Source organism: Peromyscus leucopus, chromosome 2 (genome assembly GCF_004664715.2).
Source record: "Peromyscus leucopus breed LL Stock chromosome 2, UCI_PerLeu_2.1, whole genome shotgun sequence".
Taxonomy (NCBI): Eukaryota; Metazoa; Chordata; class Mammalia; order Rodentia; family Cricetidae; genus Peromyscus; species Peromyscus leucopus.
In genome coordinates this window covers 62,578,768-62,604,236 of record NC_051064.1, presented here as the reverse complement: position 1 = coordinate 62,604,236, position 25,469 = coordinate 62,578,768, and the positions used below count along the sequence as shown (strand labels likewise).

Genomic DNA, 25,469 nt, shown 5'->3' with positions numbered 1-25,469 from the left:
TTTCTCTGTGTAGCTTTGGTTCCTGTCCTGGATCTCACTCTGTAGACCAGGCTGGCCTTGAACTCACAGAGATCCGCCTGGCTCTGCCTTCTGAGTGCTGGGATTAAAGGTGTGCTCCACCACCACCTCAGCGCTGCCTGAACTCTTTAACTAGGACTGTTCTTGGGTCCATGCTCCATTGTTCTGCTGTCTATGAGTCCTCATTAGGCCACCCTCCTGTTCAAATGCCATCCATCCTCACTCTGCTTAGACTCCGGCAGCTTCATCATGCCACTTGCTGCCCCCCCCCCCGCACACACTGATGGCTTCCTCATCCTTAGACTTGGGGAGCCCCACTGACACAAGAAGCCCTCTTCATTTGGTCCAATCACTTGGCTTAGGATTCCGAGTCTCTTCATTAAGCCACAGTTCACTCCCAGCCCAGCCCACCCTACTCTCTGACTCTGTATCCTGGGCAATGACCTCCATCAATAAGTTCAGTCTGCTCCGGGCCATGGGGGCTTCTCCACTCCAACCCCCAGCAGCCAGGCACCTGTTGTCCCAATTCTTGTCTTTAGGACTAAACTGTTTGAGAAGAGAAGATGCAGCTGGGTGGTGGTGGCACACACCTTTAATCCCATCACTTGGGAGGCAGAGGCAGGTGGATAGCTGAGTTCGAGGACAGCCTGGTCTACAAAGTGAGTTCTAGGACAGCCAGAGCTACACAGAGAAACCCTGTCTCAAAAAAAAAAAAAAAAAAAAAATAGAGAAAAAAGAAAGGCACAAAACCGGGCAATTTTAGTTTTTAATTGTATTCATCAGCAAATTTTTCCAGAATGTTCAGGATTCAAAAAGCACCAGTGTACAATACAAAGTTTGTCTCTTACCCTAACACTTCTGAGTTCCAGCTGTTGCAAATGACAGATTCCTTCCTTGATCTGTTGTGTGGCATTAGCCTCACCACATAGCATACCAGTGTAGGCCGGCACCGAGACCTTCAGACATCAGCACTGTGTAGTGGATGCATTTTGTTTGTTTTTCTTCTAGTATCATTGTAAGCAATTGGAGTGGAAACCTCATGCCTTCAAATGCACCATCTTCTGCATGGAGTTAGGTTGCTCTGAGCTTTCAGACACCATCGTAGCTAGCTTTAACTTTCATCATGGCATGACTCAGAAATTGCCTGGGTACAGAGCCTCCACTGAAGAACAGACTGACCTGTGGCCAGGTCATGGAGCACTGTCTTTATTACTAATTGATGTAGGAGGCTAAGCCCACTGTGGGAGGTGCCATTCCCTAGGCAGGCGATCTCCGACTATATGAGAAAGTTAGCGGAGCACCAGCCTACCTGAGCTAGCTAGCAAGCAGTGCTCCACCACAGTCTGTGCTGGATGTCTGTGGCTGCGAGCTCCCTGGTGAGAGGCCATGCTAATGGAATCCAAAGCAGGCCTGCCTACAAGTTCCTCCCCATAATTTCTCTTGGTGACTGACCGTGACAGAAAGTGTAAGCAAGCAAACCCTTCCCTCCTCTAAATTGCTTTCGTTACAGCAAGAGAAAAGACATTCGAACTGACAGCCAAGCCATTGTTTCTTACAGTCACCTTGGAGGAGCTGAAGCAGGCAGAAACAAACCTGCTGTTGTTTGTCAGATTTTCATTCTCTATCACACATTTAAAAAGAAAATCACACTTACATTTTATTAGCTAGGTCTAACCCCTTGCAGTTATTTCTGATATAAGACAGTACACATTTGTACCAAATGTTAAAAAGAAAAAATCTGATTCTCAGCGATGATGCACGTGCCATTTTTTTTTTTTCATGCTTTCACTATTGCCTTCCCCAGATTCTCTCCTCTCAACATTCCCATGAAGGCTGCTGGCATCTTTTCAAATCCTTCAAGGACATATTCATGATACTGGATTTTACCCTGCAATGAAACAACAATTACAGGTTGATTTCATTTTCCAAATGACATTCTCTTCTCATCCTAGCAACAGATTTATCAGGTCTGTGATAACCGTGAGAACCTTGAAAGTCTGGGATGCAGGCCCTCTTATCCATGGATAACAAGGTCTATGGACAGAGTGTATGCAACACAATTACAGTGTCATAACAGGAAAAATGGTAACAATCAGGCAACAATTGAGCAATTCCCAAGTCCGCTGCACAGACAAGTTCAACAGCTGCGATGATCTCAGAAGAGTGGGTGAAGAAGGTGCCCCTTCAATGGATGCTGTTTTCATCATACCTAGTAGTCAAATGATGGGAAACACTACACCGGAAGTAGGACCGAAAGAGGTGGGGCCTGTTCAAGACATGTAAATGCCCAGGAATTTATACCTTGTCTCCCTTCTAACCAAGAAGTTCTGTGTGTCACAAAAGGGAAGGGAAGGGAAGAGAAAGAAGAAAAGAAAGAGCTGGGTGGTGGTGGCATATGCCTTTGATATCCTAGATATCAAAGGTGGATCTCTGTGAGTTCAAGGCCAGCCTGTCTACAAAGGAAGTTCCAGGACAGCCAGAGCTGTTACACAGGGAAACCCTGAGTCAAGAAAAAACAAAGCAAAAAAACAAAGAAAAGAAACAAACTATATGTGTAAATATAGATAACACCAGCACTAGGTATTTTGTTATGAAATGGATGGGTTTGAATAGCAATGAAATTCAGAGCTATGGACACAGTGGTGCGTGTCTGTAACTTCAGCATTCAGGATGCCAAGACAATATCACTGAGTTTGAGATTAGCCTGGGATACACAGTGACTCACTGGTTTCGTCACTGCCTTTCCCTCCAACCCCCAAGCAAGAAATTTAAAGAAATTTGTTTTCTTTTTTAAGATGAGGAAAGAATATTTATTTCTGAAAACACTGATCCAGCAGACAAGGAGAAATAATGCAGCAGAAAAGGGAAGAACTGAAGGACCGAGGGTTGTGAGTTGCAAAAGTCTGTGGGAGCTGGTGGGCAGCTGGAGTGGCTGGGTCCCCTTACCTCTGAGACCCAATTCATCAAGTCTGTCAGAGCCTTCAGGCGGACATCTCCTTCCCAGCGCGTAACGATGAACCCCTCCATGCGGAGTTGCTGGTAAATAACGACTTCTGGGGGTGGGCCTGGAAAAGGGGGATTCATTTGTGTGGCAGGGTCCAGGGACCACAGTGAGACACACTGTCATGGTTCTCCACGACGCTCCCCCATTCTGTTTCCTCCACTCCTTTCTGATCCACAGGGCTGTTGCCGACCACCACTAACTGTGCGGGGGAGAATAACCCACGCTCCAAACCCCAGAGTCGGTGAGAGAAAAAGAGAGCAGCGAGCGGAAGGCTGCACTGGTTGCCTGGGAGCCAGCAGCTGAAAGCATGATGCAGGGTTGGAGTCGCACTCTCTCCAAAAGTCAGCTGAAGCGTGCATACGGAATAGCAGGGCCGGAAGAACAGAAGCAGTGCATCTTCGGCATCTTGGACAAGGGGTGTCATTCAAGGCTGAAGTCTCCACTTACTACTTTGAAGAAAGTACCATTTGTAGTCAGGGAAATGGAGCCTTGTCTTGAACCAATAGAAACTGGCACATGATGAGTGACATATGTAAATGCTGGGACAGGCCCCAGAATAAATATATTAAGTGATATAACGAAGTCATAACGAAGTCCATGCTCAGACCACCTCTGCAGCATGGCGCTTCTTCAAAAGGCCCATAGCAACCTTATTTCCTTTTGAGTTAAAGGTTCAACCTGGGCTAGGGAGACGGCTCAGTCAGTAAAGTGCTTGCCTTTACTTTTGCAGGCTTAAGAACATGAGTTCAGATCCCAAGCACAGCAATTTGAATCTGTAACTCTAGGTAGAAGGATCCCTTGAACTCATTGGCCAGCCATTTAGATGAACTGATAAGCTCCAGCTTCAGTGAGAGACAAGAGTCTCAAAAAATAAAATGGAGAGCATTTGTGAAGCTCCCTAAGGTTGACCTCTGACCTCCACACACACCCACACACACCACCCACATAGGCAGGGACCTTCACTTCCTCACCTTGAAAGAGGCTGAAATACTGTTGCTGAGCTAACCACCCTGACAGGAACACTGGTTTCTTTTTTGAGTTCAACAAAGCAAGTATGGTTGTAAGTTGGTGGAAATACTGACTTATCTTTAGCTATAGTGATACTGGAAGTGCTAGAATCTCTGGGCCTCAGAAGCAAAGCAGAATCCTGTCTGATGAAAACAGACAAGGTCAGCTGCCATCTCCAAGATCTATCTGAGTAGCAGAAATTCCAAAGACTAGTTGCTAAAAAACTCTAGATCAAATTACTATGTCCAGAAATATTTGGTTGTACCTATTTAGACTATGGTTAAGAAAATGTATCCTGGCGCTCTCTTTGGTGGGCAGACAGATGGTTTCCCATGATTCTACCTTAGCATCAATTGCAAAAGAAGATGGCGGGGGCGGGGGAGGGGGGTGTCCCTATCAATGAGATTGCCAAGGTATTCTGGAATTTCCTGGCTGGAGAAGATAGTGTTTTGATTTTCCATAACTCAGGAGGGAATCTGCGATCAGTCCTTCCAAGGTCCCACCTGCTCTAAGCTCCACTGTTTCCAGGCCGTTCTGCTGTTAATCAGTGCTATGGGATTTTATCCACACTAGTCAAGCCCCGAACTGAAGAAGTAACCATTTGGTCTGTGGTTACCCCCACCCTGATTAGAGGCACAAAGATCCCTTTTTCTTCTTCTTTCTCCTTGGGGGCCTCAAATCAATCTGTCATTCTGATACCAGAGAAGGACCTTATGTGAGAAAGTGAAGCACCGAGCTTGATTTTGCGTCAGCCATTCATCTCATAGCAGAGGCTTGCCCAAGATCCCTCACAGGCCAGAAGCAAGGACTATAGGGCTCTGGGAGGATAAAGGAGAGGGAGGGAGGGGTTTCAGTATAAGAAAGTGAAGAAGAGAGAGATGGAAGGGGCTGGAGAGATGGCTCAGAGGTTAAGAGCACCGACTGCTCTTCCAGAGGTTCTGAGTTCAATTCCCTGCACCCACATGGTGACTCACAACCATCTGTAATGAGATCTGGCACCCTCTCCTGTATACATAATAAATAAAATTAAAAAAAAAAAAAAGAGAGAGAGAGAGATGGAGAGCACAAGAGAAATAAAAGAGGCCAATCAAAGAGTGTGTGTGGCGGGTGGGCGGGCGAGCAGGGAGACTGTCAGGCCCCCCTCATCAGGCGCAGATGTCTTACTGCTCTAGGAGGTCAGCCCACACCTGTGAAGACATGATAGCCACTCCCGCCCCATCCCGTATCTGTGAATCTTTGTCCAGTCCTCCTATGTGCAGGAGCAGAATACCTGGGGGACATGCACCAGTGCGGTTGTACTGAGAGATGGCTCCGCAGATGGCAATTCTCCCAAAGGTCTTCATCTGCGCTATAACGGTGTTTGAAAACTCTCCACCTACCTAAGTAGACAGCCAAAAAACAAAACGCTTTAAATCACTTTTAAAATCCATTTAGGAGAATCAACAAAATTAACTAAATCGGGACAGCAGTTATAATGATTGTAGCTAAAATACATATCAAAAATGGACATTTCCAGGAGGTGGAGGCAGGAGGATCCAAACTTGGAGATTATTCTCAACTACATAGTGAGTCTGAGGCCAGCATGGGTTATATGAAATGGTTTGCAAAAAAGGAACATTTTCATTTGACCTTAGGAACATACTTTATATAGCACAAAGCTAGTGTGTCAAATACCATAGTCTTCTGCATAGCCCAATAGTCTCACTGTCCTAGAATCTAAAGGTATATAAATACTCAAAAGGCATTTGAGAACAAAGCTACAGAACTTACGCTTTCAAATTTCAAAATACACTGCAAAGCTCAGTTAAAACATGAAAATAGAAATACAGGTCAGCGGAGCCAAACTGAATCCACAGGGAACCTTACATTTACCATCGATTGGTTTTCCACATGAATGGATGCCAAGAGAGTTGACAAGGGGGAAAGCCTTCACCACCGGTGCAGAATGCACATCCACATGGTAAAGATCAGTGGTGGCTCCTGGACTATACACTCAGACTACTGAATGTGTAATACAGACAGGAGTGTCCGCACTAACATCTAAACTCTTAGCAGAAGCAAGGAGCAAGTATCAGTGACCCCAAGAAGGCAACACCCTTAGACAGCACAGTGAATGCCCAACCAACCAAGGAAGGAATTGAAACATCTGCACTTCTCAGGATGCCATTTGGAGAATGAAGACAGCTCACAGAGCTGGAGAAAAATTCTGAAAACCATATACAGTTAATCTTCATTCTCACAGGATCTCATATTTAGGAACCATATTCCTTGCTAAGATTCATCTGTGCCTTCAAGATGGGTCCCAGGTCATTTGTAGACACAGGCAGTCTCAGCAGAGACTGAATGAGCAAGGTGATGCTCTGCCTTCCTGACACACAAAGATAGCCAAAGGATGGCAACAGTGGAGCCTGGGATCTTCGCACAGGGAGCAGAGAATGGATGTCAACCTTGTGGGTTTAAGGGCAAGTTACTTAACACTTCAGCTTAGGATAACACTTCTGAACCTCATTTCTCTTTGTAAAATAAACATGCTACAAAAAAGGAGGGGGGTTTAGCATTTAAGATTGTAATCCACATGAGACATGGTCACGTGTAGACATTTCTCCTAGGAGCCATAGTTCAGTGTTCCTGGAGACTTTACAGAACACAACTACTGCAAATAATGAAAATTAACTGCAATGAAGAAATGTGTACTCATACATAAAGAACTCAGATAACCCAGTTGAAAGCTAGCCCAAAGTTCTGGACACATTTCCCCAAACATGATGCATGTATGTCCATCAGCAATCTTCAGTGTCATCTGTCACAAGGAACTGTCAAAACCAGACTGAAATCACTTCAAACAGGTTAAGACAGACATAAGAAACCAGTCATTACAGGTGGCATTAAGGCTACGGAAAAATTCTAACCCTTTGAGGCCACTGGTAGGAATATACGACAGTGCAGTCACTTTGCAAAAATACTTTGGCAATTCCTCAAAATGTAAACATGAAGTTTCCATATGACCTAGCAATTCTACTCATAGATGAATATCCAAGAGAAATGAAAACAAAGTCAAACAAAAATTTGTTTGTGAATGTTCACAGTAGCATTACACACAATGATCAAAAAGTGTAAAGAAATCACAGACACCTATCAACTGATGAATAGATAGAAAATGTGGTATATCCATTCAATGAAATATCATTCACTCATAAAAAAAAATGAAACACTAATACCTACTACAACATGGATGGATCTGGAATCATTTTGCTAAGTGAAAGGAGCCAGGAACAAAAGAACACATTTTTGAGTGGGGAAAAAATGAGGAGGTAACTGATGATTGATGTTTCTTTGGAGAACGATACATATTCAACAACTGTGGTCATATAGACAGTTTGGTACTAAAAGTGGTTAAGATCTGAACTCTAACTCCTTTTCTTCTGCAGTGCTGGTTTTGGACACAGGGCTGTGTACATGGTAGGCAACAAGCCCTATTACTGAGTTACAACCTTAGCCTAAAAGTCAACTGTTGGTTTGTTTATTTATTTATTTATTTATTTTATTTATTTATTCATTCATTCATTCAGCAGTGGTTGATAAGGGGGGGCATGGTCTCATTAGGAAGCCCAGACTTGCCTTGAGCCTGTTATCCTCCTGCCTCAGTATCATGAATGTTGGGATTATAGGCATAGCTACCATATCTGGCTATGCAGTTTAAATGAATGAATGCCTGGTCTGTGTATCTTAACAAATCCTTTCCCCCCTAAAGAGTGTACTTGATTCATATATTCTAGATGGAAACTTTAGAAACATGTTCCTTTATGTAATACATTATTGGTAAGTCAGGTAAGCTCAGTCTGTACTTACATTGTCAAAATAGCAATCATAGCCATCAGGAGAGGCCGCTTTCAAAGCTTCTGCCAAAGACTTTACTGTCTTGTAGTTAAAGGCAGCATCGAATCCGAGCTTCTTAAGATAGGCAACCTTTTCATCGGACCCTGCTGCACCAACAACTTTGCAGCCCTAAGTGGGGAAAAAGTGTAGACCATTAATGAGCAGAAGCATGGCCCAATTCCACTCTCCCAGTCTTCTACAGCAGGTTGCTCGAGAACACACTGTGTGCTAACCAACATTTCCACACTATGACCAAACACCTGAGAAAACAACTGGCTCACAGTTTCAGATGCTTTACTCCATCGTCTCTTGGCTCCGTGTTTCTGGAATGTATATTATGTTTATCACAGCAGAAGGGTAGGACATTAGGAAGCCGCTCAACTATGACAGTCGGAAGAAAGAGAAAGAGACAGAAACAGACAAGAAAAAATCTAGAACAATTTTCAAAGACAATTCCAATGCCCTACTTCTTCCACCTAAGCTCTTGCATTCTAGTTTGTCCCATCTACCAACAATGCCATCAAACCATCAAATGAATCTATCAATAGGTTGATCCATTGATGAGGTCAGGACCCCCATAATACAGTCACTTTATAGAAGTCCCACTTCTGAAGTGGGAGCAAGCCTTCAACATATGGGAACACATTTCCTATCCAAACCACAGCACACCTCATTTTCTACGACCTCATTTGTGTTCAAACTCCTGTTCATAATAGACACCAGTCCTTGGCTATTGGGTATAACCCTACATTCAACTCTATTCCACTTTTCTTGCCCTAAAAGAACATGTCTTAAGTCCTATACAGAAGCCCATATGCAAGGAGTTCTATGGAAAGTCAACAGACCCTGAAGGTTGAAACTGGTCCCCAGCCTAGAACCCAGCTACAGCTAGCCTGACCACTCAGTAGATCCCTTCTATGTCTATTTGGTTTGCAGTTCATTTCAACCTGCTGCTTTAACAACTTAGTCACTTGACCTCCTGGGTTCTTCACTCTGGGGCATCTCTTTTCCTCCAATGACATAAATCAGTGTTTCATCTTTGTTGTTGCTGTGTTAATTGTGTGTGTGTGTGTGTGTGTGTGTGTGTGAGAGAGAGAGAGAGAGAGAGAGAGAGAGAGAGAGAGAGAGAGCAAGTATGTGCATGCGTGCATATATGCAGGTGTGTAGGAAGGCCAGAAGAGGGCATCATCAGATCCTCTAGATCTGCATATATAGTTGATTGTGAGCCATGTGGGTGCTGAGAACTGAACTTGGGTCCCCTGGAAGAGTAGCAGTGTTTGTAACTACTGAGCTATCTCTTCAGCACAGTGCAATGCTGCTTTAGAACATCATTTTCCCTCTCTTGGGTATTTTTAAAATTCTATATTAATCCATCATGTGTATGCACTCATGAGATGTGAGTATGGGTACATGCATGCAACAGCACATGTGGAGGTCAGAAGACAACTTTGTGGAGTTGGTTCTCCCTTTCTCCTTGCACTCAGGTCATCAGGTAGGTACAGCAAGGCCCTGTTACCCACCGAGTCATCTCTATAGCCCTCCATGTTTTTAATAAAACATTTGCAATTTAAATATTAGAAATACTTCTAATTTTGTAAATCTAGTCTATGCTAAATATAACTAGGCCTTCTGAGTTTAGAAAGAGAAAAAACAAAACTACAAATCAAACTCATGTAAAGATAGAGGCAAAATTCTCTTTAAATGTTATCAAATCAGGGATTGGGATAAAGCTCAGTGGTAGAATCTGTGCTCAGCATGTACTAGACCCTGGGTTCAATTATCAGTCATACCCCAAAAGCTACTCTCAATTCCAAAGGTATAAATCTATAGTATATCACTATTTCTTGAATCCTGGAATGCTAGAATGATGTTGGAAAACAAATGTAACTCGTTAGTTATAAAGTTAACATGACAAAAGCTGAAACACTGTTTATAAGATTCAGCTTCCTTACCCACTTATGTACTTACTTACCTAAATATTTTCTACAACCTCATTTGTGTTCAAACTCCTATTAGTAATAGAGGCCAGCCCTTGGCTATTGGGTATAGCCCTACATTCAACTCTATTCCACTTACCTTGCCCCATGAGGACATGTCCTAAGTCCTATACAGAAGCCTTTGGCAAAGTTACATCACCCAGCTAGGTCACCTGAGAACATCCCCACTATGAGAAAGCCAATCTTGACCAGGTCTGCGCTGCCCCTATCCTGCACATTCACCGTCAAACTGGATCCCTTGAGCAGAGGGCTGCCCAAACAGGAGCCTACATTCTGCTTACATTTCTGTTCCTGGAGCTAGATCCCAAACAATAACCGCCCCCACCACCCTAAGCTGACTGCTCATTTCTTTCTGGTGCAACAGCCTTTACAGTAGAGCCATGTGGGTGATGACTCCTGGTTTGGCTGACCTCAAGTCCCTCTTTGTATTCCTGGAATAATCATGAAGGCAGGCAATTAAACTGAGCAAGAGAATGTGCAGTAAAAACAAAACAAAACACACACACACACACACACACACACACACACGTTTATATGTAATAATGAAACATATTATATATATATATATATACACACACACATGTTTATATGTAATAATGAAACATATATATACACACACATGTTTATATGTAATAATGAAACATATTATACACACACATGTTTATATGTAATAATGAAACATATTATATATATATATAAACACACACGTTTATATGTAATAATGAAACATATTACACACACACACACACACACACACACACACACACACACACACACACACACATATGGGCCCATGCCTGACTTGCTATCTGCAGTGTCATCAATCAACACTAGTCAGCTCATCCTTGCTGTTCTCTTTTCCTCCTTCTCCCCTTTCTCAACTTCTCACTTCTGAACAAGCCCCAGCAAGTTGACTGGACAGCCCTTGAGTCCAGAGGGTCCTCTGCATTCACTGCTGCATTCCCAGTCCACGCTGTGGGTCTGGCAGAGGGATGGCTAGAGGAAGACACTGACCTTGAGCTTGGCTATCTGGCCCACGACTGAGCCCACTGCTCCTGCTGCTGCGTTGACCATCACTGTCTCTCCACCCTTCACACCACAGATGTCAAGCAGGCCAAAGTAGGCAGTGAGGCTAAGGAAGGAACATAAGGATGTGGGACCAGATTCAGTCTCTCCTCCCCCGTCCCCTCCAGCCATGGGGAAGTTAGACTTTGCACAGGAGAGCAGCAGAAGGCCAATCAAGACCAGTAAATAGTTACCCCTCACTACCAACACTGCTCTTGTATTAGCCCTGAGTTTTAAACTTGACTTGATATGAAAATCCACTGTAATTAACTGAAGCCCCAAAATACAGAGCCAAAATAAGGGGATGAGATAAAAATGAGTTCAGCAGTAGAAAAAAAAAATTGCATCCTTGATTTAAAGCCAATGAAATTCGTATGTATTAAGTCAACTGCAAAATTTCTGACAGATGCATGGTAAAGTCAAGCTGCCTGAATGAGAAATATTGGCACAATTCTAGCCTATTCAGCTTCTTCCTATAGTTGGAGCCATGAGACTTGTTGGGCAGTGACAGGCAGAGACATCCTTTTTCTGAGGACCCACATACTGTCATGAGCTGCCTAACAGTGTGTTGGCCAGTGGCAGACGGAATGTACAGTGATGCTGCGTAAGATGACATCATCTAATGACACTGGAGCTATCTCAGTTTGTGTAAGTTTAGTTTGCCAAACTACGAAGAAATCTACTCATGGTTTACTTTCCAGAGCATCCTGTCATCAAAAGATGCATGCTGCACCTAGCATGCCCTTAATCTAGTGTTTTTCAAAAGACAGATGCAGCACCATCTACCTATCTCAGACTTTTTTTTTTTTTTTAGTTTTTCAAGACAGGGTTTCTCTGTGTAGTTTTGGAGCCTGTCCTGGAACTCCCTTTGTAGACTAGGCTGGCCTTGAACTCACAGAGATCCACCTGCCTCTGCCTCCAGAGTGCTGGGATTAAAGGCATGTGCCACCAGGCCTGGCTTGACATTTTGTAAAGATAGGGTCTAGCTATATCTCAAGCCAGCCTTCAACACATGGTCCTCCTGCCTCAACTCTCTGAGTAACTGGGATCACAGAAGACAGTTGGGACTCCCATGTCTCCTGTGTGCTACAAAATGATTTCCCACCTTGGCAACACTGAGAGGTGATGGGGCATTTAAGAAGTGAGGCATCTCCGACTCAACTTCTCCCTCTTTCATTTAGTCTCAAGAATAATGCTGGCTGACCTTTAACGGACAAGGAGGAACTGCATACATGTAGACATATAAAAACACATATGCATAGTATGTAGCATCTTTTAAATATACATATACAGTAGAATATCTAAATTAAGCTAATTAATGTACATGATACTTCACATAGTTATTTCTGTGGTCAGTACACTTCAAATCTGTCTTCACAGTAATTTCCAACCTTATTTATTGTTATAAATTATACTCATGCTGCTGTAAGACAGATCCCTTGAAAATATGTCTCCTGTCCAAATAAATTTAAAAAAAATAAGAATATGCAGAAGGTAGTGGTGCACACCTTTAATCCCAGCACTCAGGAGGCAGAGGCAGGCAGATTTCTGTGAATTCTAGGCCAGCCTGGTCTACAGAGTGAGTTCTAGGACAGCCAGGGGTACACAGAGAAACTGTCTTGAGTTAGTTACACCCGCCAAATAAAAATAAATAAAATTTGCGTCTTTGGACCAACTTGTCTCTCGATCCCCATCACTATGCTCTCAGCATCTATTGGTTCAACTTTCTGGATCCCACTTATGCCGCAGTTTGGAGATGAGCCGACTCCTCCCAAGGCTCTTATGCTAAAAGCTTGGCTTCCAATGCAGCAGTGTTCAGAGACGGGGGTTTTGGTAAAGTGATTAAACCATGAGAGCTCTGATGTAATCATGCATTAATCCCATGACGGATTCATACTATGATGGCATTATTAGGAGATGGGAACTAGTCAGAGGAAGTGGGTCACTGAGGACAAAGCTCTAGCAAGATACATCTCATCTTTGGCTCCTTCTCGTCTTTCTCTTCTTCCTGGATACCATCAGATAGACAGTTCTGTCCCGTCATTCTCCTTATACCATGATTGTCCACCTTGCCCCAGGCTTAAAACAAATGTGCAAATGAACTGAACCATGGTCCAGAAGAAAACATTCCTCCACTAAAATTCTTGCTCTCGGGTATTTCTCACATAACTAGAAGCTAACACAAGACGAAAATGAGATCATGTGGAATTTGTCTTTCTGTACCTGACTTACTTCACTTAATGTCCTCCGGGTTCATCTATGTTATCATAAATGCCAAGGTTTCCTTCTTTTTAAAGGTTACATAGTATTCTTTTATATATGACATTCCCTTTATTCATTCACTTAACAGAGTCTTCTCAGTTTGAGCGCCTTCCTTTCTTATTCCTAACACTTTTCTCTAATCAGCCTTTGTGCCTTAAGTCTCTCCTGCTGGTTAGGTTATAATGTTAGGCATTCTGACAAACAAAACATACCCATGACACTTACCCTGGCATGCCAACTGTCCCCAAAGCCAAAGACAGCGGTAACTTGTCTGGCCACCCTGCAGGCAGTTTTCTCAGTTCCTTCCCATCAGAAATGGAATGTGATGTCCAGCCTAGTAACGCCACTACAATGGTTCCTGTGGGGAAGGCTGGGTTTTTACTTTCCACAACTCTGAAAGATAAAAGTACAGTAAGACATGTGATATCTTTTCCTATTCTTGGGGGTCAGGATGCTTTGTAGGGAATGTTCACAAGAGGGCACTGAGCTAAACAGTCCATGACTGACACTCTGAGGACTCTCCCTTAATTCCTAGCCATATGGGGGCCATCAGAGAAGAGTCTCAAGTGGTCCAGCACCAATCCCTGCCCCCGCCCACTTCCCTTCTTTTTAGCGAGGGTCCTCTGTCCTACGACTCCAGGTGCCTCTATCCTCTACAGACCAGCCTTCCTTCTCCCTCAGGGACCCCCCACCCTGTCTCCTAAGTCCTCTTTTCTCTTGCATTGTTAACAATTTCCTTCTCTGTCATCCTTTCTCTCAGCAGTGAGAAAGCACAACTCGGCCATTTTATAATCTCATTTCCCCCTCCATTGTCTCAATTTTATAGCCAAATTTCCTCATTTTCCATCCACATGATAAACCAGAACAACATGCTTTCCACTTTCACCAGTCCACTGAAGTTACAACCTGATTGCAAAATATAGTGGCTATTCTTTTTTTTCAACTTTGAATTTTATTTATTTATTATTCATTGTAAGGAGGAGAACACAGGTGTCACGGCACAGGTGTGGAGGTCAGAGGGCAACTGTTCAGAGTCTAGTCTCTGTCCATCACAGGTTCTGGGGATGGAACTCAGGTTGTCAGGCTATTCACACTCGCTATCCGACTTCTCTGCTCTGCCCGGCGGCTCCCAGGTCACTGGCTTCCCCTGGCCTTCTTTCTTTCCTCTCTAAGCTGCCTCTTCTCTGCCTCGTCGACTGCTTTCTTGTGGCTCCTCTCACCCATACCTTACTTCTTGACTGCCTTCCCCACAAGTTAGCTCTAGATCACATTTGCTTCAAAAATTTAAATAAAATGAAAATATTAGACTGAAAACTTAGCTCAGGAGTACAGTACTTGCCTGGTTTGCATGTAGCCCTGAGCTGGATCACAAGCACCACAATTGTAAGCAAAATTTTTAAAAAGGGGGAAAAATGCTTTTAAAAAAATCAAACAAAAATATCAGCTATAATCCTATGACATGAAGATAACAGCTAATACTTTGGTATGTTTCAAGGTAATCTTAATGATAGATTTAAAATATATAATATATAGTGTATACTTACATAACTGAAGTAATGTTTTACAACCTAATTCTCCCTCAACATTAGATTAGTTTATATATAATTTATATTTTTTGTGTTATTAAGAATCCTTTAGATCTGGACAGTGGTGCCATACTCCTTTAATCCTAGCACTCCGGAGACAGAGGCAGGTGGATCTCTACGAGTTCGAGACTAACCTGGTCTACAAAGCTGAGTTCCAGGACAGCCAGGGCTACACAGAGAAACCCTGTCTCGAAAGAAAACATTAAAAAAAAAAAAAAAAAAAGATTCCTTTGGAAACTGTATAACTTCAAATTGTTTAATTTGATTACTCCATCAGTAGTTTTTTTGACAATATCATTCCTAATGTAAATTACATTTTAACTAATTATTGTTATTTTTTTTGAGACAGCAGGCACGCGCGCGCGCGCCGCGCGCGCACACACACACACACACACACACACACACACACACAAACTTCATGAAGAATTTCATAGAATTTCTACAAAAAGTAAAAAACTTTGAAAATAGCTGTTATCAGTAATAGATTTCATTAAATGGAAGAATGTAATGGAATAATCTATAGCTTCTAAAAAAATATAGATGGTATATTTACACACTGACAACAAACAGGGCAGATTTACTGAGAAAAGCCAATTTGCTGGCAGGCATATAATCTTATTCAAAGTAGAAGTCTGTACATACCAGGTTTTGAAATAATAGACTAACAGCCAACTCAGGGGGGGACTTTCCATTTCCAGATTTCAATATATTTGTATTTTTTACAGTAATCATGAATTAAATCTATAAAGCTCTATTTACATCATTAAAAGTCAGGATGGCAGAGGCTACAACGACAATCCTACATCCATGATAGCGAATGTTGTCAACTAGACAGGTTGAGAAGCACGGATCAGTCAGTGCTTACCCCTGGCAGCATGTATGATAGGAGGGGAAGAAAAGAGCCAAGAAAGCCGGGCTGTGGTGGTGCACGCCTTAATCCCAGCACTCGGGAGGCAGAGGCGGGAGTTCAAGGCCAGTCTGCTCTACAGACTGAGTTTCAAGGCAACCAGGGATACATAGATGGGGGGTGGAGTTGGGGCAAAGAAAAACAAAACCAGCTATCAGCTAGCACAGCTCGATGATACCACCACCACCACCACCACCCTGTGTCTGCCAGGAGGCAAGAAGACTCTCCTAGAGGCTCCTCCTGCCATGGTCCTCACCTGAGGCTCAGAATCAGCAAAGACAAGGGCCACATGCTGAGTCCTATGAAATGATGAACCGAAAGGAACCATTCCTCCCTTTTAGTCAATTCTCTAAGGCATCGGTCACAGCCACATCATCCTTCCATCCCTCTATGTTAAGAAGGGGGCAGGCTGGGCCTTCCCAAATTGTTTCCTAGTGAACCACACAGACTGGAGAAGGAGCTGCAGGACAGTAGACAGACAGACCCGGCAGGAGCTGGAGGACTTTTATCCAAACGCCAAGGCAGGTGTAAACACTTACCTGGCCACTTGCTCACCCATCATCTTATCACCCTCCTTCAGTCTTTTCGATGCGACTCTAAAACAACAACAAACAAACAAAAACAAAAAACAGATTCATAGTGTGCAAGACTATATGAAGGAAATATCTTGATATCAAGCCAAATGGTACAAAGCTGGGACAAGACAACACGCACCATACCAGGGCAGCACAACCAGTTGAGACACAGTATGACCCCAAAATATGCATTCTATGAATGAATGTGAGAATCTTATCACTCTCTTCAGCTGGAGGTGAGTTTCTGCCTACAATATTCAAAATACAACACGGGCCTGGCTGGTATCTGTTACCCCAACATTAACCACCCCCAAAAGGATGCTAATTACCATTTTGTTTTGTTTAACAGGGTCTTTCTATGACTGGTTTTGAACTTGTGGTCTTCCTGCATCAGCTTCTCAAGGTATAAGCTACCATGCCCAAGCTAGTTAACATCTTTAAATGGTATGTTTCAACCAAGAGTTGACTCTTGGCCATTCAGCTGTGGGAAAAATATTATGTGATGCTTATATTACTGACTTAGGTTAACAGTTTGCTGAAGCACCATTGAAAGGCATTTACCCCCTCTCTGCCCTCCAGTGCTTTCTGAGTCATATGTTTGAGTCAACTATGAACCACATAATAAGAACATACTGGCGAAGAGAAGGCAAGAGGTGCTGGTTTAAGTCTTAGCTGCTTCTGCTCAACTAGTAGGAAATGGACAAGTCAGAGGCTAGCCTCCACCTCCCTTCCCCATCTCTCCTGGAGAGCACTGAGCAAGGAAGGGTAAACTGCAGAGCGGTCCTCTGCCTACAGAAGATGATCACCCTTGAATCTCATCCCGGCTACAGTATAGGAAGACTGGGGGGGGGGGGGGCTGCTGTTGTAATTGTGGCCTATCCTAAAAGATGAGCCACGGTGCTTCAGTTGATGGACCAACAAACAACAGGAAAAACTGAGGAAGATGGCAGTACCTCATGTAAGGATCCACGGAGAGGAAAAGGGCTTCCAGCAGGACCTCTACAAAATAAAGCATCCAGATGCAGTTAGCCACCCAAGCTCTGACGGCTGCAATATTCTGGCATTCTGAATAAACAAGCCTAGTCTTTCCACGTAGGGGCCACCTCTCATCTGTGCTATGCAGGATGAATTTTACTGTGCTGTGGATAGATTCCAGAGCCTTGTGCATGCAGGGGAAACTCCCTTACCATGAGTTTCACTTCCAGCTCCCCACTGAAGATAAGAAGGGCTTTCACATTTGGCCCGGCCCACTTGATGATGATAATGACGACGATGATGATGATGATGGTATGACTACCTGTACTATTTTAGGTGGATCAATGCATTTGATGTTTTCAACTACTGTTCCATCCTATTTAAGGTCAAGTTAAGTAACTTACTATGGCATAGTACAGTGTTCATGTGATGTCTTAGCTTCCTGCTGCAGTGATAAAGATCATGGCCAAAACCAACTTGGGGAGGAAAGGTTTATGTCAGCTTACCTGCTCCAATCAGAGTCTAATATAAAGGGACATTGGGGCAGGAGCTCCAGGAAGGAACCTGGAGGCAGGAATTGAAGCAGAGGCCAGGAAGGAACTCTGCCTCCTGGCTTACTCTCAGGCTGCTTTCTTATATAACCCAGGACCACTGCGGGGCATCTACCCACCAACCCCACAGTTCCCCAGAGTTTTCTTGAGTGCGAGCAGCAGGAAATATTAGATAGAAGGATTTAGATTGTGGAGATGAACAGAAAATACAAGAGAGCCTCGAGAGGGCCTGGAACCTATTCCAAGGGGCCCCGACTATCTCTGCCCTAGGGTATTTATAGAAACGACAAGGGGTGGAGCAAAAGACCTCCCCACCCACCTACCCCACCTCACCCCAGCACAGCCAAGTGCAGACCATCTCAGACACCTGCACTCAGGCCCGTGGTCCTAATCATCCTCTATGCGGACCTGCTGGGTAAAGCCATTAGGAACCTGAAAATGGGCTCCCACAGACCACCTGCTTAACACAAACTAACCAGGACACCACTTTAGTAAAATACTATCAATCGATACAAAAGAAAATGCATTTTGCTAAAATGACCTTCAACTGTGTACTTTCTGGAACTTTGAATTCAAGTTTTGGCCACTGCCACTTAAACTCAGTCAGTGACTCTGTCATGGGAAGTGACTGCAGCCTGGTCTCAGAAGCTTTCTCACTATAACACCCTTCAGACACAGCTCCTAGGCTGGGCTCCGCACAGCTGCTGAGAAATGCTTATCTCACCGTCATCACAGGCTCACCGGGACAGAGGAGACTTCCTCCTCTGTCAAAGCCGTGGATAAGGTACCCACACATGAGCTTCATCAAACACACTGGGGAGGGGGACCCACGATGACATTAAAACTGCATAGAAAAAATAACTAAAAAGGCTTATGTGGCAGATTGCAAATGGTCACAAACCCCTCCCACCACTGTGTGCTGGCTTCCTGGCTACTCTGTGAATCAAGAAATCCGCTTCCATGGGTTGAGGATGAAGCCCAGCAGTTGCCTGAACTCATGAGGAGGAGGAAGAAGAGGTGGCAGCAAAAAAGGGAAAAGAAATAGACTTGCCAGCCTTTGAATCTGGACAACTTGCCTTGACCCATGGGATTTTAAGAAAAGTCATGTAAGTAGAGGCTTGAAAAGTCCTTGAACACTGGAGCTCACCAACCCAGGCTGTTCTACATCCACAAGACCCAGGTTCTACATCCACAAGACCACTGCAAGAAAGAACCCAATCTGGCTGTCCACAAAACGGAGAACTGCAGCCTGGACCAGGCAGAAAGCCTTCTATCAGGCGAACGAGACTTATCCTAAAGTAATTAACCATTTAGGCCAGGTGAGACCTACAAGGAACCACTCAGCTTAGACCAACCTAAACGGCTAACATTCAGAACTGTAAACCAATAAAGAAAATATCTGAAGTCGAAGTCAAAGTTGGGGATTCTCCACTAGGTGGCAGAAGCTAGCTGATACGGCCTCTGCCAGCTCTGCATTACCTCCATCTTTTAAGGGTGGGAGTTCAGTAGTCTTCAACTCGAAGTTACTGTCAGTAGGGAAGCCTTCAAAGTGCTTCTTCAGGGTCCAGCTCTTGGCCTGCACCATCCTGATGTACCTAGAACATGGTAAACATGTGGTCATTACCATCTTATATCCCCTAGGCATAGCACTGAGGCCAGAAAACACAACCCTATTATCATTTTATCACATCCATTTAGAACTGTTTGGGATTATGCTAGGTCCTATTCATATGTCTGATCTCATTTTAGTCCCATGACTTTTCTGTAAGAGTCATTGTTATCAATCACTTCAGGTGTACCGATGTGGAAACAGGCTAAAACAAACTCTCAAGGCAAAGAAAATGCAGACTGACAAATTCTGTCCGGGCCAAACTGGAGTTTCTCTAGGGCATTAAACAACTAACAAGCGAGCAAAGTCCCGCAGTTTCTAGATCTCCTGCAGTGACTCTCCAGGAAATGCCTCAAATGCAGGTACCAAAGTCCATGCCTTTTCCCCCTACAGATGCATGGATCTCATAGCCACTGGGGGGCGCCGCTGCTCCATCTCATTTTCTCTGGGTTTGGCTCCCATATGGAAACTATTTTTGTTTAAACTTGCCTCCAGGCAAAACGAACAAATAATCGAACCGGCTCTGTGCTTTTAAAAGGTTTGTGGCACAGAGCTACACATCATCTTGTGGACCTCAGTGAACTCTCCAGATAAGCACGCAAGGCTGACCAGTTTGCTCACTGTGTCCCTCTCACTCTTGGAAAGAGCCTGACAGGAGGGCAATGAGCCAGCAAATGCAAAGCCCAGGTCTTCCCATCTACTTGTCTCTTTTAGACAGGGGTTCTTGAAGCCCAGGCTGGCCTTAGCTGTGGTAGACTATTATTTTAAGGCATGTTACTTTTGTTTATGTTGCATTTGTTTAACTCTGTGAAGCTGTGTTACTGTGCCTGTCTAAAACACCTGATGGTCTAATAAAGAGCTAAATGGCCAATAGTGAGGAAGGAGAAAGGATAGGTGGGATTGGCAGGCAGAGAGAAGAAATAAAAGAAATCTGAAAGGAAGAAGTAGGAAAAGAGAGGAAGGAGGAAGACTTCAGGGGCCAGCCACACAGCCAGACACAGAGTAAGAAGGAAAGAAAAGGTATAGAGAATTAGAGGAAGATAAAAGCCCCAAGGCCAAAGATAGATGGGATAATTCAAAGTTAAGAAAAGCTGGCTAGCAACAAGCTGTTGTGGGAATTCGTTCCTTTCAGCCAATGGCTTTGGGGTAGAAAGCCCTAAGAACAGAAGAATAGGGGTCCTGTGCTCTCTTGGGGGGATGGAGCAGGATGGTTGGTTCCCATCAGTGAATGTATTATCCCCATTTTATACCTTAATAAATTCTTGTGATCTTTTAACAGACCCTGTGGGTTCACATAACAACAGGCCGAGCTAAGGCCAGGCATTTATAATTAAGAGTAAGCCTCCCTGTGTGATTTATTTTGGAACTGGGGGACAGGCCCCCCAAAAGAGCAAAAACAACCAACACCACTTAGTGATCTTGCTATCCGATCCTCATGTGAGCCATCCTGTGGTGCTGATAATCGAAACCCAGAGCTCTTCGTGAACAAGTGCTCTTAACTGCTGAGTCACCTCTCCAAACCCCCCCCCACACACACACACACACCATCCCCCCTAAGAAAGGTTTTTAACTGACAGATAACAGCTTACATTACTAGGACACAGTGTATGCAATGTAGAGTGCTTAACACACCCATTCTTTACCTACCATTTTATGATGAGACATTTGAAACCTGCTTATTTTGAATTAATAATTATTGTTGTCAAGAGTCACACTCCTGTCTCTGCCCTTTGACCAACACTTCCAACCCTTCTCAGCCTCTTGCTGTGGGATGTCTTTCTGGGCCGAGCATTTATAATTACTATAAGCCTTTAAGTGATTATTGAGAAGCAGCTGCGGACCGGTGCGGGACAGAGAAAAGCCTCCGATTACAACCTCTGATAACTATCACTCTACCCCACATTTCCGAGTTCAATTTGTTGTGTTTCTGACACAGGGCTTGGCTGTGTAGCCCAGGTTGGCCTTGAACTCATCATGTTGCAGAAGCTGTTTTGGAACCCTCTGTTGTCTTGATCCCACATGCTGGGATAACAGGCACGTGCCACCAAGTTCAGCTCGAGTCTAGTTTATTGTTATCATTATTTTGGGTGTGCATGATGCAGGTATGTGGGTGAGGGCGCATGCGTGTCACCGAGAGCTTGTAGAGGTCCGGAAGACCACCTTCAGGAGTGGGTTCGCGCCTTCCACCCGTGGGTTCCAGGTATCGAACTCAGGTTGTAGGACTTGGCTGGCAATCACCTTCACCCGCGGAACCATCTCACAGGAGGATTTCCATTTTGTTTCAAGACTGCATATTTCCGTCTCTCTTTTCAAAAAGGCAGCGCCTGGTCCTTCTGAACTTGCCACAAGTCTAGAAGGACCCCTTTGGAAAGGGTTCTAGTACAGTGCCTTGGTGCAAGACCTGGCCAGCTCGCCTGGCTTCGTACCGCGCATGCGCGAATCCCCTGCGTTACCAGCTTCAGTTTAGCAATCCTGCAAACTCCTAGCCCAGACCTTCCAGCGTGCTGGAAGTTCCGCAGCACGTACGTGCGATCGGACTGCCGGCGGACTTTGCCCATCCCCTAGGTCTCAATCTCTCCAAGAACCTGCAGGGACCGGGAGGCGATCCTGGGCTCCCTAACTTCCTGTGTGCAGAACCCAGGGATCATTGCGCACCGGTGGGGTGGGAGTGGGAGGACCGCCAGCGCTCACTTGCTCAACGAGGCTCTAGATGCTCAGCGGGGAGAAAGAACCGGTCGGGGGAGGGAAGAGAAAAAGGAGAGGGACCAAAAATAGCAAGAGTGTCTACTTACAGAAGCTCGCAGAAACTCCTTCCCTGGGAAGCCGCAGTGAATCCTCAGCTGAGCGCCAGACTCGACTTTGGCTGGGCGGTCGGAGAGGGGCGGGCTTCTCCAGGGAGGAGCAGCTTCTGGAAGTCTTGGAGCTGTGATCTACAGAGGGTCACAGCACAGCAGGGGAGGGACAATGGGAGGGGCTTGTGTGTGTAGGCGTCTCGCTGTGTTCTAAATAATAAAAATATTTTTTACTGAAGAACCCGATTTATGTGTGCAAGATCAGAACCAAAGAAATCATGAAATTACCCAGTTAATTCAGGCAAAATCCTGCCACCTCTGGCCCGCGTTAATTAAGCTAACTGCTGCTGCTGTCACGATGTCATGTCCCTGGGAGAGGCAGGTGCTAGCTTCTCTGAAGCCTTAACAAAGAAGGCGAGCAGCCATGACATCTAAGAGTATATTTTGTAAAGAATAAGTTAAAACACAGTTATGGCAGTGGGGAGATGCAGCCTACACCGCTTCCTGCCAGCCACCTGAGGAGTTCCCAGCTCAGGACCTCCGTCTCGTGAAGTCCCATCCTTGACTAGAGGATTCCGGGGAATCAGTGGAGAAAGTCAGCTAGTTTATTGGAGGTGAGGTTTGACACCTGCTTTAGATTGAAGTGAGACGTTTAGAAAACTATGCCCTTGGGTGGCTTCACCACCCCTAAGTCACATTGCTCAAAGAATGTAATTTACACCTAAGCTTAAAGACTGGCGCGAGGGGTGGGGTGGGGAGGGGGTGCGAGCTGGTTTTCTTTCTCCTAAAGACAGTCCTTCATAAATGAAATCTTAAGGAGGCTTCCTGAGGGACATTGCTCAGGGTGTGCTCAGGTCTTCTTTAGAACTCAAAGTCACAACCATTCTTTAAACAGCCTTGTCTGAAGAACACCCGGCATCTCCATAGGCAGTCTCAACATTTCATGTTGACGTTTCTGATCCCCAGTAGGAAACCAGCCAGATATCTGAGTGGCCAGCTGTTTCCCTTCTCTTGTCCCTCTCATTTCCCATCTTTGTGTCTCACATTAGTACCAGCATGTGGCACAGGGAGTGCTGGATCTCAGTACCATTTGAGCTCTTGGCTGGCAACCCACACGGTATTTGTTGATGAATCACCAACCTTAGTCTAGTCTCTGTAAGCCATGTGATAGAAAGAAAGCGTACAGAAATGTTTTAACCTTATCATCTCCTCTGCGGCCTCCTCTTTGAGTTCACAATCGTGAGTGGCTATTTGCTTTTCACTCATTTTCTGTGACGATTCAGAAATACACATAAAGGATTTCCCTATTTCTGACCAATTGAGACTCATTCTATTTCTTCACTTCCATGTTCATTTGTGCTGAGGATTACACCCCAGCCTCACACATGTTAAGCATGCACTCTGCCGATGAGCAGTCCCCAGCCTCAGGGTCTTTCTAAAGGGGAAATTTTGTCCCTTTTTTTTCTGATTTAATGTCCCAGTCATCTTCCAAATAGATAGATACAGTTTATTATTTGTTTGGTAATATTCCATAATTGAGGTGTATAACCATTAACTCCTCAATGCTGGAGTTGCTTCTAATGGTGTCCTGCTCCATGCCTATCTACAATGCTATAATACACCCTTTTATGAAGAACTACATTATTCTAATGCCTTTATCTCCATAGGCAAATTTAAAAATGTGACATCAATTTATTTTTATATTATGTATATGAGTGTTTAAACAGCATGAATGTATGTATAACACATGTGTGCCTGGTGCCTGAAAGAGATCAGAGGAGGGTGTGGCATCCCCTGGAACTGGAGTAAGGGATAGTAGTGAACCACCATGTGGGTGCTGAGAACTAAACCCAGTTATCCGGAAGAGTAGCTAGTGCTACTAACCACTGAGCCATCTCTCAAACACCTTAAGAACAGTTTTTTTGATATTGGTTGGATAAAGTGACATTTTGTATTTAATCACTTTGACATAAAGAAACAACAGTTTCATAAGGCTAATGCTATGAGGTTGCCACACTGCCTTCCAATATATACTATGGCAATTTGTATATATCTCACTGGCCTGTCTGAGAGTTCCTGTTAACTAAAGCACGCATCAGGACCAATGGTGGAGTTTCGCCTTTTGTCAGTCCAAGCAGTGAAACCCACTTATGCCTTGGGTCATTCAGCCAGTTGTTACATCTTTGGACATAGAAATCCTTCCTTCTCCCTGCCAGGCTTTCAGTTAGCAAGGTTCAAAGTGGAAGATTCAGAACCCCACAGGACATGCATCCCAGTTTCTTATGGAAGCCAGCCTGAAGTGGCTCCAGGGTCAGCTTCATAGCAAGAGCTCTCAGCTGACCTCAGAACGTTTCAAAAGTAAGGATTTGCTCATCATGGGGAGAGTGTGTAGCAGTCTGCTAGGGTTGCTGCAACAAAATACATAGGTTTGTATAGCCACAAGTTTTCTCCGGTCCCGCCCAGCCCTGCAGTCCCACAGCTGCTTAGAAAATAATCACTCAGAGGCTTAATATTATTTACAAAGTGTATGGTCTATGGCAGGCCTCTTGCTAGCTAGATCTTATATCTTAAATTAACCATTTTTATTCATCTATGTTTTGCCAAGTGTTCTGTGAGCAGCAGCTGGCATCTCTCTCCAGATTCTTCCCTTCTCTTTCCTGTCTCCTTGGATTTCCCACCTGCCTCTAAACTGCCTTGCCACAGGCCAAAGAAGTTTATTTATCAACCAATGGGAACAACATATATTCACAGCATACAGAAAGACATCTCCCAGCATTTGTTTGTGTCTGTATAAAATGTAGGGGCTCCAGATATTGGTGTTTCCTATACAATTCGAGGCAGGATCCAGTTAGCTCCCTTTATAAGTTGGATTCTATCTCTTTGGGGATATTTGCTGTTAACCTCTCCCAAAAAATTACTGCAAGCTCTTTGCCAAGGTTCACTTTCTGCCCGTAATTTGTCAATTTCATCATTAGTTAAAGATACTGCAATCTCTACTGGGTCTATGCCTGCTAATTGATGAAGTCTCATTTTTCCTTTTAAAATAAACTCAGAGATCTTCTCTACATAAGTTTTTAATTTTTTACTCTGTTTATTTGGTAGAAATATCCATTCCAATACAATATCTCCCCTCTGCATTAAAATTCCTGTAGGAGAATGCTTAGAGGGTAAAATAACCAAAATGCAAAAAGCTTTGGATTCACACGATTCACATGTGCATCCTGTATTTTCTTTTCCACCAAGG

At 44.2% G+C, this 25,469-nt stretch overlaps 1 protein-coding gene across 1 annotated transcript; it reads right to left on the bottom strand.

The window, feature by feature from the left end:
* Positions 1-770: 770 nt before the first annotated feature.
* On the bottom strand, positions 771-22,401 carry Ptgr1 (prostaglandin reductase 1). The gene is made up of 10 exons (XM_028856434.2): positions 22,226-22,401; positions 19,304-19,419; positions 17,252-17,297; positions 16,263-16,319; positions 13,456-13,623; positions 10,918-11,035; positions 7,880-8,035; positions 5,301-5,409; positions 2,965-3,083; positions 771-1,906 (listed from the first exon to the last, which is right to left on the bottom strand). The coding sequence occupies exons 2-10, from the start codon at positions 19,407-19,409 to the stop codon at positions 1,796-1,798; spliced, it is 990 nt and encodes a 329-aa protein (XP_028712267.1). The 5' UTR covers positions 19,410-19,419; positions 22,226-22,401; the 3' UTR covers positions 771-1,795.
* Positions 22,402-25,469: the final 3,068 nt, after the last annotated feature.

Excerpts from the sequence above, each read along its gene's own strand:
- Ptgr1 (XM_028856434.2), bottom strand. The coding sequence starts at position 19,409 with ATGGTGCAGGCCAAGAGCTGGACCCTGAAGAAGCACTTTGAAGGCTTC. Across the intron at positions 8,036-10,917 it reads GCCAGATAGCCAAGCTCAAG|GGCTGCAAAGTTGTTGGTGC; the intron begins GTCAGTGTCTTC and ends TTCCCCACTTAG. Across the intron at positions 1,907-2,964 it reads TGATGAATTGGGTCTCAGAG|GGTAAAATCCAGTATCATGA; the intron begins GTAAGGGGACCC and ends GTTTCATTGCAG.